Genomic DNA, 18,792 nt, shown 5'->3' on the forward strand with positions numbered 1-18,792 from the left:
GCCATCCTTCGGGTTGGTTTGGATTTGTTAAAGTAATATAATTAAATGTTCAGCTCTTCTGCAATGCAGTCTTTCACAACCACTCATAGCAAACAACAAATCTATAAGGTATTTAATAACGACATAAGATAGATTTGTGCGAAAATACATAGACTGATAGCGTAAAATACAATAGCCTTTATAAAAAACACACTGATAAGCTTAAAGAATTTGTAGTGTCTTCTTAGCTTATTGATGGGATCCATTTCACAAGATCAGTGCACCAAGCTGAAAGAATTTTCTCGTTGGAAAACAAAACAAATCTCTTCCAGCACTAAAGGTCAATCTGTAACTAGATAACAAAACAAATGTCAGTTTGTTTTGCAAGAAAAATAAAAATTGCTGGGGCTGATCAGCAAAAGAAACTATAAATACTGCTGAACGGTTAACATGTTTAGAGGTAAAAAAAAAAAAAAGGTCTTAAAAACAGAAAATGGAATCTACTGTGTCAGAGCAGCTTTCTCAAAAGAAGTTGCCATCGTAACACTTGACTAAAACTAACTTCTAAAAACTAATACGATGTAAAAGGGGAGGGAGTTGGAGTGTGGAGGAGGCCAGCTAGTGTCTCACAGAGTTCTCCAAGGACTCTCCGTCAGCGTCTACGTCCCCTTGTAGCTCGCTGGAAATGTGGATTTCAACTGTACTAGACTCTGAACCTAGCAAGACAAAATAGGGGCAGATTACTCGTTGCTGCACACACTTAAAACCTATTACACAATATAAAGTGTAGTTACAATTCAAGTATTGTTTTTTTTTTTAGTTTGTTGCCACATTGCATGTTCAGAATAAAAACCATAAGTCCTTCAGAATAATAACTTTATTTTTAAAAAGATGTCAGAGGTGCTAGTGACAAGACAAGGCGCACACACAGAACTGTAGTGTTGGAATGAAAACATCAATCTGTTCAGCAGATTCACACTTGCATACACTACACTGGAAGGTCACAAGGCACGCCTATAGCTAAAACTGATGCAGTCCAATACAACAAACTTGCCTGAATGTGGTAACTAAAGTCTCTCAACTAACAGTTTATACCACTTAAACTGTCGGATTTTACATTGTGTTCTCCACCAGAGGATTTCTTTTTTCTTTTTTAAACCGATCAAAAAGTTAACAATATAAGCTTGACAAATATTTATCACAGGATTGTTGCACTCGACCGCATTAGTTGCAGATATGGGAATTATTTCTCCTGCTTATGTGCATATTTACCATTCCCTCTGCCTCCATTTCTCTCTGCTAATCATCTGATTACCTCTAAATAATGATGCTTAACAACCCTGAATGGAAAGTCACAAAGTCACTGATTAAATTACACAATAGACAAACACGTCTCTCAGCTGTGTATCCACATACCAAATAGACCGTTAATGTTTCATCCACTTCAGATCATTATTTACAGACAATCCATAAAATCCCAGAGGAGTGTAGTTTCATGCTACAGCTGCACTATGTGGAGGTCAAAAATAGACGTTGCATAACAGAGGTCACCAACAACACTGATGTAAAAATAAAATAAATGAATTACTGCTTTTTTGTTCTGGTAAGGATCGCTAAAGTCTAACCGTTTATGTTGGCTAAGCTATGTTTGTGGTAAAAATGCATGTTGGAAAGGTGCAATGCACATGATGCTCATGTGTCATTCTGTTCATGCGCATCACCAGCCCTGATATACTGGCGAGCTGCTTGCACCACTGGCAAGCCAATTACCTTCAGAGAGGACACTGATGGCATCAGAGTGCTGCTGTCCATTTCCTATCGTGTTCTTCTGCACTTCCTGAACGTGACTCTGGTACAGCAGAGTCGTTCCCACCACCGGGTTTTGTCCGCCTGTGTTAGGCGCCGAGGTAGAGCCCGAGTCCCAGGCCAGCTCCCTGCTCCTCTGCGGGTTGAGGTCCACGTCCCAGCCAGTCCAGCCGTGGAAGGCCAGGGTGTTGAGGAAAGCCTGCATTGGGTTCAGAATGCCCTGAAACATGAAAGATGCAAGATAAATAAAAGTAATTAAATAGTCATAGGAAAGTATGAGCTATCTGCGTCTGGTATTGTTGTTCAACCAACCATGATGAACCATGTGGTGAGAGCTGCGTTCCTGATGTCTCTCAGACTGTTGTCAGTGATATCTGGTTGCATCTCCAGGTAGAAGAGGAGGCTCTCATTGATGATGTTTGGAGCCCAGCTAAAATAAAAAATAAAATAAAAAAAATTACCAACGTGAACGAAGATCCAATCTTACAAAGAGCAATAAAGCAAAAAAACAACAAAGATTACAGAACATGTTCAAATCAGCTTAACAATTTTGCATCATTTAACTCAAAATACATCAATAGGATTTTTTTTTTTTTTTTACAGCAAAAGGTATTTGTAAAAATGTGTAGTTTTGGACCGTCATTAAAGCAGGACAAAGTCCTGAAGCACAGCAAAAAACACTAAAGGCACATGATTACAAAGCAAGACTGTATCTTTGAGTCAATATAATGGTAACCGCTGAGAGAAAAACAAACTATTCATTCCAATTGGAAGAGTTGAATCTGGATGCAACTGCATAACCGGATTGGATTGAAATGAAATGAGCCGATGTCCGTTAATTCTGTACTGCTGCTGTTTTCTATTTAACCGAATTGAAGCGTCTTCAAAAGATATTTGTTGTTATTTGGTGTTATTTACATAAACTGGGCTAAGCTGGGCGGGGGTGGGGAATATCTGAAGACAATTGTACAATGTCCATTTAAAAACACAAAGGTGAAAATCTGAGTGGAGCCGCAACGGTTGGCAACTTACCAAACAAAGAACACGAGCATTATTTTAAAGAATCGGATTTTAATCTCGTTAGCCAGCCGTCTCTCATTTTCTGTATAGATTCCTTGTCGTCCTTTTAATAAAGATGTCACTGTGGAGAGATCAGAAAGTCACCTTTATTGTGTTTTCTCCTTGCAAATGCGTGTTGTGATGCACTGCCACTTGTGGGAGAGTGAATTGGTAGAGGTGAACCGACCTGCAGAGACGGTCCGGCTAAAGAACACGGGGTTAGCTATGAGGACGAGCAGCATGGGGGCATACGTGGTGATGTAGTGGGGAACAGCGTGCTGGAGGCCTTGTTCACAGCTGCACCAGGAGAGGGAACACGGTTTATTCAGCAGTGGAATAAATAATCTGCTTTGACATGTTGCATTTAATCTGACGAGCTGCTTCCAGAATACTAAAATGTTCACAGAAACACAAATTGAAGACAAAAATAGCGATTAAAAAAAAAATCTGTATGAGAAGTAAGAGGAAGTGGACAAAAACCACACATCAAATGAAATAGAAATGCAATGTGCTGTAGAAACATATATGACTCAAGGCTACACAGTCTAGTCAGTCTACATTTGATTTGTTATAAGAGGTAAAAACCATAATATTAATCCAATAAAATAATTTAATGCTTATTTCTAGTAATCCACTAACTTGTCCCCAGAAATATTACCTAAATGATGAGAGTGATTCCAAATCGGCTATTGGAAATGAAGTGATGACGAGTGGTCAAAAATATTACCCAGTTTCAAAAGAGCTGCTTAAAAAACTGAGATGTTCTTTATTTACAAGAATCTTGTTATTAGGGAAAAAATTGAATCTGAAGAGGTATGTAAGCCTAATTTCATTGAGATTCTGTCGGATTTAGATTTAAAATTATCTTATTTCATCGGGCATCTCTCAAAGATAATAAAATAAAGACAAAATATCTTTCGAAAAAATCCTGAGTTTATCCCTCAGGCAACTAAACATTTTTCAAAAAGGCTCCTTCAGAAATCCTGCATGAACGAAATTCTACACCAGTTATATTTTGGGAAGAAAAAAAAAACATTTCTGGTTTTATTTACATTTTATTGGAAAATTGCATGCCAAAATGTTTGTTTGTTTGTTTGTTTTTATGTTCCTCAATAATCAGTGGAAAAATATTTACTGACATTTCAGGAATTCACCTTTTCTGTCATTACTGAGCAGAATTGTTCATTCTTCCACTGATGATTTATCTTTTGTGATGAACATCAAAGCTTTTGACGTTGGAAGGACTTCTCGCCATCACCCTAAACTTTAGCTTCATTTTTAGATCCTATGATGTTAGCCACGAAAATCTGTTAGTTGGGATCCTCTGACCAACTGATCTGAAAGCGGAGAGGAGAAATCCAACAAAACCAGAGCCGTGAGATCTTTCCCTTCTGCTGCAGTCAAAATGTCACCGGAGTCATTTTATGCAAAGCAGTTCGGCTTGTGTGGAAAAAAAAAAAAAGATTAGAAAAAAAATCCTGGATCACTCAATCAATAACTTTATTGTTCTCCGGGATGGAAATATCATTTGATAAACGATTCTCATGGCTTTCAGCTGCAACACTGGAAGGGGATTTTGATTTATTTTGGGGGGGGAAACAGAAAAGTATCTTACTCAGAGATGGATGGGTAGTAGAGCATGGCCACTCCTTCAACACACAGCAGCACAGCCAGACCCCACGTGATCATGTGGTAGAGGACAATGGTGCTGAGGGGGAAAAGAGAGAGAAAGTCATGAGACTTGGACTCTCAGCACAAGTTGCAGATCTGTTTCTTGTGGATGGTATTTTTTTTCTCTCTCTCTCTTCTCATAGAAAAAAGAAACAAACACGCTGCTTTGACAAGAGAGAAGAGCAACATGAACGGCTATCACTGTGTCATCAAACAGCAATTCACTCAGAGGCAGGAGTGAAAGAAAGTGGACAGAAAAGCATCTTACATATAGAGCTGAAACTAAATGGGTGCTTCTCAGTTTTGGATAAATTTTTTTATTATTATTTTTTATTCTTGTTTCGTCCTGTCTTCTACGGGAGGAAGGTTTGCGGTAACAATGAACCGTGAAGGAGAAGTGAAGCTCAAAAGAACCTGATCCCAGCAGAGGTTTTCACCACCAGGAAGACGTCCACGGCGTAGCAGAAAGTCCACCAAAACGAAGCGCTGAAAAACAGCTGGATCCACATCTGTAACACATCGAAATGGATGATAATTGGCAAAATTCATGGTTCATAAAGCACAAAATCTGTTGTATTTGGTGGCAACTAGCCATGAACCAATTAGGCCTGAGCATGCCAAATGTTTCAAAATGGTGCTGATGAAGCTGCCCCTCCTGAAGGTTATGAGGTTTAGTCTGCTTGAAAAATAGTTTTCTTTAGAAACATAACACTGCCCCACCCCCACTTGTTGCTTACAGATTTTTTTTCCCTTGCGTTAATAGTCCCTCGACTGATTAACCAGTCCTGGTCCTCATATCCCTTTCTGTCCAAGCTGAGATTAAAGTGGATATTAGGAGTCAAAATTGGGTTCACAACCCTTTCCTTTAGGCATTCAAGAGAAGCCCATAAGATCCTGATAATTCTTAGATTAATCATTATAATTAATACTTTTAATCCCAAGTTGAAATTTACCCTTTTAATTAGTGTGTAAAGCCGTGTTGGTGTGGTATCTTTGTTTTTTTAAAGATTGTATTTATTCATCAGATAGTTTTTTTGGGGTACATTTATCCTGAATATAAAGACAATATTTTTATGCCATTGATTACTAGTTGTTGTTGTTTTTTTCTCAATCTGATGCGCTCTTGTTTTTAAATAAATTATAACACTGACAAAAATACAGAAATCCCATTATTTCTTTAAATATGCAACAGAGAATGCTCATCAGAACGCCAAGAATTCATCCTGCTGATTGATTTTGATAGATTATACTGTTCTGTATATTTCAGTTTTAACTCTTTGTGTAAACACTTCAAAACAATAATATGTTCACCCGAGATAATCATACCATAAGTCTCATGGTAGCTGGAAACTGTTCAAAATTACAATCTGAGACACAATTTACTCCCATCTACTTACTGAGCTCCCATTCGAGCAAATGACCTCCCATGACATCTACATTTTCCAGAATCATGCGTGATTATAAAAAAAAAAAAAAAAAAAAAACAGCCTTCCTTATAATCTTTCAAGCATAAACCAAAGACATGATGTGTGGCCGTAGTTTAACTGAGCTGCTTGACCACATGAAGATGTTCAAAGGAGCATCTTGTACGCTTACTGCGCTGCCAACGCAGAAGGCCTCTGGCAACACGTCCGTGTTGTTGGTCACTGAGATGCCTTCGACGATGCTCGGCAGACCCAGCCACACAGAGGACCTGACAATGATCCCTGAAACAGAGAGAGAGTCACATTGAGTCTTAAACTGGAGGAGAAGCGGAGTAAACACAAAGGGGCCATGTGAAATTTACCTGGCTTTAATTAGTGTCTCAACACGTGTTTGCTTTTCTTGCTGTTTTGGTTTACTGCTTGAATTAATTACTGTCAGTCGGGGAGTCCTTTTAATAGTGGCTTAACATCATGGAAATGTGAGCCTCGAGCGGATGCATTTTATTGGGGTGTTTCCATTTCCTTAGCGAAACTGGGAAAAAAAAATAAATAAGGAGGTCTCCTGGAACTTTCACGCAACGCAGAGGGCATGCCGCTCCATGTTTCGTCTGTGTGCTGCTCTAATTCCACAGCGGTGACTGGATCTCACCGGACGTGGAAACACATGACTTCACCTGCTCGTCTTCTTGCCAGGAAAAGTGATGAATGAACAGTTCAGGTGTCAGTGCTGTGCTTCCTCTGCATGCTGAGCAACAGCTTGGACCGAATGCATGAGGGTCGGAGTCTCCTAATATGATAAGCTTTAGTAAATACTCAAGCCATTAGCACTAATATGTGAAATCCTAAATGATTGCAGAATAAGGCTGTATTTAAAAAAAAAAAAGAGAAAATATAATTAATCATTTTATTGCTCACGTGAGAGAATGATGACTATTGCATGAAAGCATTGGATTGAGACCTATTTTTTTCCTAAAGAATTGATTGTAATATACATTTTTGTGTGGAAAAGAAATCTAAAATAACATGGATGCTTAGACTGGAATTGGGCTTAATTTGGTTCATAAGAATTAAAATTTCCCGGATCTCTAAATACAGTTAACTAGCCAAAACCACATGAGGGATTTGATCTCAAGATCCAGCATGACTGACTACTTATGTATGTCTCTAACTTTCTGATGCACGCTCACAGTTTGGAGTCCAGAAGAGGCCTCATTGCGCTTGTTTCGGATCAGTCCTGGCCACAAAATCAAGGACAGGCATGGGAGGAAAATGAAAGCGAGTGCCACTCATCACTTTTATAAAAGAAAAGCTACGAGCTGCTTGTCTGTTAAGCAGCAAGACGAGCAGATGATCCAGCTTATTAACCCGCTGATGTCAACTGGCTTTACTTTTGTTACAGCATAAAGAAAATAGACAAACTTTTTTCATATTTGAGAAAATGCACTTAAAAATATTTTGCTTAAGTCTTTGTTAAAAAGCAATACATAAAATTTGTAATGAAACTGCAGCAAAAAAAAACAAAAACATATATTTTCAACTGAACATTATTTACTATTTAGAAGTCGGTTACTTGTGTCTTTGTAAAGCGAAAGGAAAATTTGATTAGGAAAGAAAATATTTCAAAATAAATAAAGGAATTGGTCAAAATTTGCCAGTCTTCACTGTCCGTTTTTCATTCGCAAGTTAAATGGAATTGACTCTTCATTTTGTCAACATTTCCAAAGGGATTTTGGTGAAGCACCATATTACATTTATTTATTTTTTTGTCTGTTTCTGCTGGGTTTTGCAATCTGCAGCTCCTCAGCCACTCTGCAGGGACTCGCTGTAAATCTGACCTCATGGAAATCTAATAACGTTTATATCTGTGACGGCAATAGGAAAGCCAGGTTTTACAGCTTCATCCGATATGTGAACGGAGTTTCCAAAACAGGTACTCATAATACAGGGGGAGCAGCAGGTGGGTTTAGCTGCCTGTAAAAGAAATGATTAACAGACGTATATAAACTACTACAAAAATACAAAGTTCACAGCCTCTAAATGAGAGGATATTTCATTTTTATAACTGGTGATCAGAGACATGGGTTGAGGATCAGATTATTTATTCCTGAAGGAAGTAACTTTGTTACACTCGCTCAGTTTTAAATGCACATTGGAAACACAATTTACGTCCTCCTGGCATGCGCCGTACTCTAAGTGTGAAATCCAGCAGAAATCTAAACATTTTGAATGTATTAGTGGCAAATCCCCATTGTAAAAAAAAAAGTACTAAAATAAAAGCTGTGACTCACTCAAAGAGTATTTACAGCAATAAACTCTGGTATATTATGTTATACCAGATCAGTTTGCTATGTACCGTACATGGCCTGTGGCAAGTGGAATGTTATTATATCCAGTATTAATTTTCAGCAACTGTTGCCAAATTGTCTCCAGAGGAAAGAATAGTCTTTACTGATCTAACTCATTGAAATAGTGTGGCAATGCAGTTACGTTGCGGCTTTTGTGATTTTCACAAGCATGGCAAGAAGATTGTTTAATTATTATTATCTCATAAGGTGTTCATCTTACACTGTTTTAGTTGATTGTTGGGATTACAAGCAGACCAGATTTCTTCCGAATTCATAAATGAAGAACAACAAACAAATACAAATCATTTTATTTGTTCATTGTTTCAGACTACAAAATTTAAACATAAGCTGCTTTACTGTTTTGTCATCAAAAAGGATGATGAGGGAATCCTCTTAATATCTAAACAAAATGTTTTTAAACGAAACTGACCTCTAATTGCTTCATTTTGTGAAATCCTGCTCACCTTAATTTGTGCATCTGGTGAGGGGGATTTTCAAAATCAAAGTCTTAAAACCTGCTATATGCATTTTAATTGTTTTTTACTTAACAAGTGTGCTCTTAAGAAAATGTATTGGAAACTTAAACATGTAAATAGTTCAGCGCTTTTGAAGTGCTTGGACGAAACAGCGCCTCCTACCGGCATATATGACGGTTGACAAATATGGGACCAATTTTGGAATAAATGGATTTTTTTGTACATAAAAAAACATACTTTGCTACAAACAAATACTTTCTACATATTTGTTTTAAAATAATAAAAAGCGGCAAAAAAATGTAACTTCCTAAAAATATATAATTTACTTATTTATTATTATTATTATTATTTTTACCAAAAACAAACAAACAAACAAACAAAAACAAAAGCAGCGGATTTAATTACAATTTTTCTTCTGTTTTTGTTTGTTTGTTTGCTTGCTTGTTTGTTTTGTGTTGTCTTTTTGCTGAACAATCCCCCATAGTTTGTCCATTTTTTTCCATAAAAGTTTTCAAACGCTCTTTTTTTCTCTCTTTTTTGTTGTTGTCGTGCAACAAAGGGGTTAAAAGAAACTATTCATGCGCGTAATCAAACCCAGAACCACGCCGAGAAAAAGCAGCACTTTCACCACCACCACCCTCCCCCCTGAGGCTGAAAAAGAAAAGAAAAGAGAAAGAAAAGAAAAAAAAACATATAAAAAGAAATAAACTGAATCGGTCGCTTTTGATGATTGGTTTGTTTACCTGCGCATCCCAGTATGTCGCATATACTGATGATGAACAATATCCTGGAGGAGGAGGCGGGCCTCGGCAGAGGGTACTGTCCCAGTCTCCTGTATCCTCTGCGCTTCGGCAGAACCTGCAGGACAGCGAAGGCGAGGCTCAGAGCGGCGCTGCCCAGACTCAGAGCCCCGAACAGGACGGGCTGGAAGGAGACCGCGAACTCCGTGGCAGCGTCCCGGTTCGGGCAGCAGAACGTCTCCAGCCGCGGGGAGGCCATCACGGACTGCGGGGCGACGCGGAGGAGCAGGAAGAGGAGGGAGAGGGGAAGACGGCGCTCGCAGGAGGAAGAAGAAGAAGAGGAGGAAGAAGGAGAAGGAGAGGAAGAAGGGGAAAGGAAAAGAAAAAGGAAATGACTGAGTCCATGAGGCAGCTCTCCTCGACAAATCACGGGGTTGAATCATCATGTGCTTCTGTTTAATCCCTGAAGTTGTAGCTTAAGTCTGCCGCACAATGCAAGGCACCGACAAAAGCCTGTTGTATGAAAGAGACTGATTATGTCAGCCGGCAGAAGCAGACTTAAAGTTTCCTTTTTAATTCTTCGTCTAGCAAATGTAAAGGTCAAAGCAATAACATCAACTTCAAATGGAGTAAAACAGTCACAAAAAATGAAACCCAACTTTATGAGTGCACGCATTAAAAACATGAATAAGTCACAATAATCTGCAATGTTCACCGTGTCCTTCAAATTCTGAATTGTCTCCAGGCGGCCCTTACTTTGACTGGGTCACCGCACTTAATCTTAACAGTTTGGTTGTATCCATGGCTGAATGTCTAACGCCAACCTACTGACCAAATCTCAAGCCTTTGGTTCCTCCCCTCTCTTTTAAAGAAAGGCATGTGCCCAGCATGATACTGCCACCACCATGTATTATGTGCAAGGGCAAGACCACATATTGCATCATTCCAGATCAGTTCGCTGTGTACCCTAAATGGCTTGTGGCATGTGTTTATTTGTTCTCCATGCTAAGGTTGTCACTTTAAGTAGGAGACATGCAGTTGTGTTAAACACTCTTTCTATCGTCAGACGATGACTTGAACATCGCTATTGAAAATATCCTTGTTTATATTTTGTAATTTTTACATTCAATTACACACAAATGTACTGTCTAGCTATTAAGTGAGTTCTGATTTAAGTGCAAATAAGAGTTCAGATTTTAAGATGAAAACCATGTATTGATTAGTGGATATAAATACTTTTGTGGAAGACATACATTTTAACTTAATGCCTTCCTCACCTATGCTTCATATTCTGAGTCGTCTTGTATAGTGTTTGGCTAAATAAAAGCATGCCTGGTATCTGTCAACTGTACATTTCAAGCCCAGACACGCTGCATCCCTGTTAGGAACTGAATGCTTTTTATGTTAATGCTTTCTAAAAACTGCTGGGTTAAAAATGATTACGGTTCCGGATCTAAGCGGATTTAAAACAAAAAAGTTTGGTTTATGGGTTTGACGCAGCATACTCATTGGGTTCCTAACCCAAAGAGTCATATCAGGGGTAGAAGTAACAATTTCATATTTCTGACCCAATATTTGCTTCAAGGAAAGAATTTTTTTTCCTGAAGACCCTCAGGAGGTATAGTCTCTGTTCTTTCTTTTTCTGCAGCTGCTTGGTATCCCCCGCCCAGAGCCGATCATCCTCCAGTTCCAGAAGACCAAAGACTGAGAGAGTCACTCCACACAGGCCCTGTTGATCTCAACCGGATGAATGTCCACTTTTCTCCACTTGAAGTAAATAACCAGCTCCTTTGTTTCGAAGCAGAGCGCTTCCTCTGCAGCACTCAGAAAGCCGTTTGGTAGTTTTTTTAGTTTTGTCCCCGCAGCATAAACCCAGCATTCGGGTCAAAGAAATAACCCAGAAGTTTTTAGAGTGAGGCGGATAATTAATCTGCCGCTCCTGTTGGCTTCTGTGTCTACATGCCTAAGCATGGGCTCATATTTATTTATTTTTTCTGCTTATGTGGTTTCCTTTTTTTTTTTTTAAAGAAACAAAACTTGTAAAATGAAAATATTACAAAAGATTTAGGGTGACAGACACACTGTAAATGTAGAACATGTTGTTCTGCCGTCTTAAACTTATTGTCTTATTTTCTCCACATACAGAAAGCCAGTTTGTTTTGAAACATTAATATTTGTGATGTAAAAGGTTATAAATAAGATGGAACTCCCTTCACCACAGCAATTAAAATAAGGGACACTTATGTTTTGTAGATTTATGCTTAAAATTGGATAAGAACTGGGCCAACACATGATCACTTTAGATGGGGATTTGTGGTCATGTGCATGTGTCATATGTGCAGCAAAATCATGTGCACATGCGAGTCGATAGCCTATACATAAATACAGCCAAAACTGTTCATGAGTTTTGTCTTCCTCCAGTCACTCAAGATTAATAGCTCTATAGATTTTCTTTTTACTGTGTTTAAAAGAAACTTTTTTAAGTTCTACATAAAAATGCATCTATAACAGGGAAAAAAAGTAAATAAACCCAAAATGAACTCTAACATGGCCTGAGATATGCGTCGTTCCTCAAAGAAAAATGTCCGAAATCCTTACGAACTACAGGCTTAAATCATTTGAAAATATTGCAAGGTTTTAATTCATCAACATGAGCACATAAGAAAAGTAAGAATAAATCCAGACTTTTGCATTGTGCTGCATATAGCTTATTTTGGGGAATAGCAACTTAACTTGACGGGAAGTTGAAAGTAAACTGCAAAAAAAAAAAAAAAAAGAAAACAGTAGTTCCTTTATCATGTGATACTCTGATAATGAAAAAAAAACCACACATAGTGTTGACCAGAATAAAAAAAGACAAGCTAAATTAGGTTCTTCTGTTGTAAGGGTGAACATCGGCTGCACTCTGCCTGCTAAGGTCGTCTTACCTCTGCATGTGTGCATCAGGCAACCCCACACCCTGTCCTGATCCTGCAGAAGTCAGCTGCTGGATGTGCTCACTAGGCTGGAGATCTGAAACAAAGCATCAAGGACCTTCAAAGAATCAGTCAAACAGAGAGGGCATTCATACGGTTGGTACGATTGCATTCTAATCCATACCTTCCGTGACACGCCACAGAGTTAATTGTGTGTCTGGTTTGCAGCCTGCTGCCAGGGATTAACTAAACCCAGGAACAATGCAGTTAGACTTTTGACTTAATCTGAACATTTGCTCTCTGTGGCTGCCCTCTGCTGGCCTTCCTGCACTGTAACAGGACAGTAGCACTAAAGAACTCTTAGGTGGCGAACACGTGCATTAATGGTGAGAATATTTTACACACAGTGAAAACAAATGAAACAGAGTCTGCAGGCTGCCGTGTGTCCAACTGGAGGAACTCTGGCAGTTTTTTTTTTGTGTCACATTTAATTAATATCAAGATTGGTGTTTGTTAGACTGCTAACACATATAAAAGAAATATGGTTATTACAGAATAATTATAAATGTTGTATGTTTGTTACTAAAATGTTGTAGCTATTTAACAAATTGGATTTTACACCTAGCAACCAAAACAATCACCTGACCAGACATGCCTCCTTTTTGAAAATGATATGATGACATCACAAACTCAAATAATTTAGTTATGACTGCATTGATGGTTGAATAGATGTTCAATAGGGTGATAAATTGTTAAAATATTCCCCACCATTAAAGGTTGATGTTGAACTGGTGCCACTGTGGGTCCTAACCAGTAAACACAGAGCACTAACCTAGTCATCACTGCTAAGTCAGTCAAAACAATGTTAATACAAAACTGGAGAGTCACTGGTTACTGCTGATCATTAAATAAACTATGCTTTGACTTGAAGTGTCAGGACGCTAAATCAAGTTACTCACAGTAAAAACAGACAGGGAACTGAAATTTCTGTACAGGAAATGACTGAAATCAGAAAACAAAAACACATATATAGTTCAATATATTTACTTACCCAATCTGATCCAGTTGACCTAAATTTAAAATCTGAAGTCAGACACAACAGAGGAAAATAGTCACGTCACTTGCTAGAGATAATGGGTGTGCATGTGCCGTGTCGAATTTCAACAACAAAAAAAATACCAACAGGCTTAACTTGCTTCTCCTTTTCCATCTGCACTCCCATTGGCCAGAGCTGAGTCATTACAGTTCTTCCTGCAGGAAGGAAATAGCATGAAAACATCAAGAACTGCTCTCACAATAGGACAAAAATATATTCCAGCCTGACAGAAGGGAAACTAGGACCTTAAACCAGGTGAAGTATGTCTATTGGAAACAAAGACACAGCATGTCCAGAGGCAGCAGCTGTTTATTTCTCCAACTCTTTGATGAGTGGTGAGTTTAACACTTTTAATAGGTTATTACAGTAGACGTGTATATATCACTTCAAGGTCTCAGCAACTTTTTGCTTTTCACATGGAGATGTGGAAGCCGACTGGTCTCCGATTCACGATGCAGCCTTCAATGGAAACGTTCTCCGTCTGCAAAGACTCATTGATCAGGTAAAGTTTAACTTCTGGAGTTAAAATGTTAAAATTCTTGTGTGTGTCAACTGGCCGCACATTCCTATTTCAAATGCTAGTTTGTGATAGTGCTGCAAAGCTTTGATGTTTTTCACTACCTTTGATCTTTTGCATACTTTCGTGTATGGATCATTCATTTCCAAGTCTTGCCTCAGATTGGATTCCCAGTATCTGACATGTTTACTTCTGCATCTGCAGACCTGCAGATGCATTTCTTTACAATAGCACTGACCAAATTCACTGATGGAAAATGTCCACATAATATGATCCAGCAACCAGAACATTTCTCTGTGAGGATTGTTGATCAGGCTGATGTGACCTGTGTTTTTTTTTATGCTTGCCTGAGTGATCACAGGCCTCTTTTCCTACCAAGACATGGTGGACAAAAAAGTGTTTGTGTATTTACAGTTGGCCTTAACCAGCTGTATAAATACAAAGAAGAAATTACAAATTTTAACTCTTTTTACTAATTAAGTGGTTTCTCAATGCAGTTGATTGTACTGACTTTCAATGTATGAAAGTATAGAGGATAAATACAAGTTTATATTGATTTGTCTCATTCTTCTTTCCACTGTTATGCACAACTTTGTGTTAGTCTATGACAAAACGTTCCAATAAGACAAATTGACTTTTGTTGCGCTAATGTGTCAAAAGTGGTATGGATACTGGTGCGTTCACAGGGAACGTGTGTAAATCTAAACACTCTGGACCAAGTCTCTCCCCTTCATGGAGCATGCCTGCAGGGCCACGCAAACTGTGCCAAGCTTCTGGTGGAAAACGGAGCAAATGTAAGTGATTTACAAATGTAAGTGATTTACAGCCCACAGAAATGAGAAAGAACTAAATATGAAGTCAAATTAAAACTTCATGACTTTTTTTTAAGATTTTCTTCAATAAAGCCTGTCATTCTTGCATGTTAACAGCAACATTTAATTATTGCTAGGCTTAACCAGAAGGCAACTGAAATGAGTGAGAAATTAACCAAATGCACATAGCAGCACACAGGCAAATGTAGCTACCAGCAAGCAAAATGCGCTATGCAAAGCAGAGGCCAGACATTGCTGTCTTTTTTTTTTTTCCAACTTCAGGTTAATAACACAACTGTAGATGGACGCACTGCATTAACAGAAGCTTGTGCCAGGGGCCACGTGACCTGCGTCTCTCTGCTTCTCCAGCATGGAGCGACCCCCCGGGGCATCAGCCCGACCAGTTCGCCAATCCACTCGGCTGCAGCTAAGGGTTAGAGGTCACATTCCAAAGCATGTGCTTGCATAATCTCTGCTGAGCTTAGTCAGTGCTAGCATGAATAGCTAGAAAGAGAGAGAGACGTATGAACACAGAAGCGTCAAACATATTTGAAGCGGATGATCTCAGCTGTGTCAATTCTCAGTTTAGTGGTTCTGCTTCTCTCCCCAGGTCACCCTGAGTGCATTGAAGCGCTTGTTGAGTACAGAGCAGACGTGGATCAGGATATCGATTCATTAGGGTCTCCTCTCCATGTTGCGTGCTCCAATCAGCAACTGAGTTCAGTGAAGAAACTCCTTCAGCTCGGTGAGGAGGCGTCGAGTTTCAACTTTGATCCTCACAAACATTCATTACGGGTTTAGACTGATGATGGACTGAAATAACCAAATTCAAACTTGGAATGAGGCAGAAAGCGTTTTTCATTTTCCTTTTTTTTTTTTGCATTTGAATTAGAAGGTTTCGAAATGACTGATAATGAAAGTTATCAAGTAACTTTCATTTAGTTTTCATCAGACATGTCACCATCAATGAACAATTACTCTCCCTGAACAGAACAAAATGTTGAAATGAAACAGATAGTATCAAAAGTGTGGGGTGCATGTACGTCCAGTCCCACAAGATAAGAGAAATCGCAACGTATAAAATTGCAAAAAAAAACAACAAAACATCAAAATGCTTCAATGTAGTTCAGCAAATTATTTTAAACTCCTTCCCTCTCCCGCTACAGGTGCCGATGCTAACAAGGGCGCTTCTGGTGACTCTCCCCTGCATATCGCTGCACGTCTGTCCAGCCCTGGGTTGGTTTCTGCCCTCCTCGACCACGGAGCGGACCGGCTCCTGGTGAACTCAGAGGGCAAGCGGCCTCTGGACCTGGTTCCTCCTGACAGCCCAGTGGGGCGACTGCTAAGAGACCCAGGAGGTATTCAGTTCACAGTTACAGAGTGAAATAACAGAGATGGGTGGGCGTCCAACGCCCTTTGTACTGCTGGGACTGTAAGCACATAATCAAATCCTCTCTCTGATGACCCCAGCAGTGTCTCCTTTAAAGCAGCTGTGCCGGCTGTGCGTCAGGAAAACTGCGGGGAAGCACAGGCTGGGTGGGATTCCTGACCTTCACCTCCCCACTCAGCTGATACAGTATCTGCTCTACCAATCAGAGCAGAGGGATGCTCACAAACACTGAAATCACTTCCATCTTTCAACCCCAAACTCTGAGCCTTTTCACATTCAGGCCAGCAGGGGGAGAACTTGCACAACCTGGCAGGATAATTCCACTAGGAGAGCCTCAGGATGAGTGTGAACTGATTCATTATGTAAATAAAGAAACTTCTTGTTGGAAGATGCTTTTATAAAATATTCATTAGCAATAACACATATCAAATGAAAATAAAATCAAAGCACACAAACCTCTGAAAGACTAGCTTTAACACAACATATAAATCCTCATTAATGTTGCATTTCTTTCCATGTTGTAAATAAAAGCTGGATTAAAATACACGAGATGAATGTTCCTCGTAATTTAAAAGAAAAAAAAATCTAACAATTAAACCAGAATACAATAAATAAGAGTTCCCATGTCTCAGGTGATTTCCTCTGAGTTGGATAAACATGTACAGTATTTAAAATCTTTAATGTTTCATCTACAAGCATTGCTGCTTGGCTTGAACTACTTGAAAGCAATGTTTCCAATTCTGCTCTCTTTTAATGTGTAGTGCTTGTTGTCTTTTCATTTTCAACCGTTACTAAGATGCATCTTGTTTTGCAAAGTGTCTCAAGATGACATTTGTTGTGAATTGGAATTATGCAAATAAACACAATTGAAATTTCATCTACTGCTGATAAAAAATAATGCCTTTGACACACAAAATGCACCTTTGGCACAGTGCTGCAAGGGTGGACGCACTGACATTCATTTGATTGGCTGAAATGTGAAATAAGTTTCACAACATTTTATTAATTTTCCTTTTTTTAAATCTGGAGAAGTTGTGTAAACAACAACTTTTAACATTTACAAAATATTCCCAATGGGATTTAGAAGCAGAATTTTATTGGGCCATTCATATTTGTTTGATCTCAACCATTTCATTACATCTCTGGCTATATTTTAAGTGTTGAACCTTCTCTCAAATCTCAGCTCTTATAAGTCGTCTTAGTAGATTTCCTCCAGCACTTCTCTCTATTTGGCTCCATTTCCAACCAGTGGTATTGCTAAAGAGAAGCATCCCCACAGGATGATGCTGTCACTACTTGTTACGGTCAGAATGGTGGAATCAGGGTTTTGTTTTTGCCTGAACTCACTGCAGCACTTTCTTCTGCCACTGAATGACTTCTGGCAAACTGAAAATGTGACTTCCTCTCATACGTCCTCTCGTAAATTCATCCCCTCACAATTTGAGCGGATGAATTAGGTTGTGTATTGTAAGCGTTGATCTCTAACCAGTTCATTCACAGCGATGTGTATGGAGCTAGTTCCCCCATGGAGATTAACATCGTCTACATGGCGACCAAAGCGAAAGTCACTCAGCTCGCCCACATCCGCCGAGTTAAATGCAGCTCTCATTAGGTTTGTATCGATCCCTTTGTTCCAATTTGCCATCCAAACTAAATCACCGCCTGCTTTCCAAATGCGGCACAAGTGCCCAGGAGTCAGAAACACACTGTGGCATGTTTTGATTTTACCGGTTGTTTAATGTAAAAATCAATTTCCGTGGAGAAGCCTCTGACTCCTGCAGCTGCAGGGAAACACGTATTGTAAACACTGCTCAGTAGTTAGTTGGATTGTGACAAATTGGTGCGAGGACTCTGTCAGGGAATGGCAGTCACGTGTCCATTTGAAGAACGATCCACTTCAGTCGTGGATGCATTTCCGATGGAGGGTGCTGCTGGCCCTCGCAGTGCAGCCTGATGTTTTCCAACATTTAGCCAGGTACGCCGCAGCACTCAGCTGCACTTAAAATCAGCCTATGTATGTGTGATACCAAAGCTTTTACTAGTATTCTCCAGAGGAACACACTCCATTAACCTCCCATCCTTTTCCTTCCTTCCTGTTTCTCTATATACAGTGGCACTTTCTACCCCCCAAAAAAATTTCCAAATGGCGATTTTCGCGAGGAGTCGAGGAGAAACTTGCACACGAAAGAGCAAGGTAGCATCGAGTGAAGGCGTGCTTATAATACATTCATCTTTCTTTGACAAACTGCAGGAGAACAACAACATGAAGTTAAGGAGGTCGCTTGCATACACAGAAACAATGGTGCTTGCAGAAGCATTCACATCCCATCAAATATTTTGTATTTTTGTATTGCTTTTGTATTTCTTTATACATAGAAACTGGATATTTTGTACTTCTTTGCAAAATATCCTAACCACAGTCAGATTATATGGAGAGCATCAATTTCAGCATAAATGTTTAATTGCTGCCATTGATTCTCAATAGTATTTTGACCTGGACTTGGCGCGGGGAATTGTTCAAATCACACTTTCATCTAAATCTTGGCTATGGGCTTCTGGTGG

General features: G+C 39.2%; 2 protein-coding genes across 5 annotated transcripts; one reads left to right on the forward strand and one right to left on the reverse strand.

The window, feature by feature from the left end:
* Window positions 1-97: 97 nt before the first annotated feature.
* Window positions 98-13,553, reverse strand: gpr143 (G protein-coupled receptor 143). Of its 4 annotated transcripts, none has more exons than XM_055031372.1 (11): window positions 13,467-13,553; window positions 12,428-12,512; window positions 9,504-9,765; window positions 6,112-6,221; window positions 4,930-5,024; window positions 4,460-4,552; window positions 3,032-3,141; window positions 2,818-2,926; window positions 2,098-2,215; window positions 1,750-2,005; window positions 98-695 (listed from the first exon to the last, which is right to left on the reverse strand). In XM_055031372.1, exons 3-11 carry the CDS (start codon window positions 9,757-9,759, stop codon window positions 598-600), a joined length of 1,245 nt encoding a protein of 414 aa, XP_054887347.1. In that variant the 5' UTR covers window positions 9,760-9,765; window positions 12,428-12,512; window positions 13,467-13,553; the 3' UTR covers window positions 98-597. The 4 variants fall into 4 exon arrangements, with proteins under 4 accessions (XP_054887347.1, XP_054887348.1, XP_054887349.1 ...); XM_055031373.1 differs by lacking the exon at window positions 13,467-13,553 and adding an exon at window positions 12,600-12,682; XM_055031374.1 differs by lacking the exon at window positions 13,467-13,553 and having other exon boundaries at window positions 12,428-12,654.
* A 91-nt stretch (window positions 13,554-13,644) lies between these two features.
* LOC129360888 (ankyrin repeat and SOCS box protein 9-like) lies at window positions 13,645-17,107 on the forward strand. Its single transcript, XM_055031375.1, has 7 exons — window positions 13,645-13,846; window positions 13,934-14,013; window positions 14,715-14,822; window positions 15,123-15,273; window positions 15,451-15,585; window positions 16,007-16,198; window positions 16,311-17,107. Exons 1-7 carry the CDS (start codon window positions 13,774-13,776, stop codon window positions 16,460-16,462), a joined length of 891 nt encoding a protein of 296 aa, XP_054887350.1. The 5' UTR covers window positions 13,645-13,773; the 3' UTR covers window positions 16,463-17,107.
* The last annotated feature ends 1,685 nt before the right edge of the window (window positions 17,108-18,792 follow it).

Source organism: Poeciliopsis prolifica, unplaced genomic scaffold, assembly GCF_027474105.1.
Source record: "Poeciliopsis prolifica strain line A6 unplaced genomic scaffold, Auburn_PproV2 SCAFFOLD007, whole genome shotgun sequence".
NCBI lineage: Eukaryota > Metazoa > Chordata > Actinopteri > Cyprinodontiformes > Poeciliidae > Poeciliopsis > Poeciliopsis prolifica.

Bases quoted from the DNA above. Each gene is read 5' to 3' on its own strand.
- gpr143 (XM_055031372.1), bottom strand. From the start codon at position 9,759: ATGGCCTCCCCGCGGCTGGAGACGTTCTGCTGCCCGAACCGGGACGCT. The intron at 6,222-9,503 runs GTAAACAAACCA...TCTCTGTTTCAG, and splicing joins CGACATACTGGGATGCGCAG to GGATCATTGTCAGGTCCTCT. The intron at 3,142-4,459 runs GTAAGATACTTT...CTCCTGGTGCAG, and splicing joins TACTACCCATCCATCTCTGA to CTGTGAACAAGGCCTCCAGC.
- LOC129360888 (XM_055031375.1), top strand. From the start codon at position 13,774: ATGTCTATTGGAAACAAAGACACAGCATGTCCAGAGGCAGCAGCTGTT. The intron at 13,847-13,933 runs GTGAGTTTAACA...TTTCACATGGAG, and splicing joins CTCCAACTCTTTGATGAGTG to ATGTGGAAGCCGACTGGTCT. The intron at 15,274-15,450 runs GTTAGAGGTCAC...TTCTCTCCCCAG, and splicing joins CCACTCGGCTGCAGCTAAGG to GTCACCCTGAGTGCATTGAA.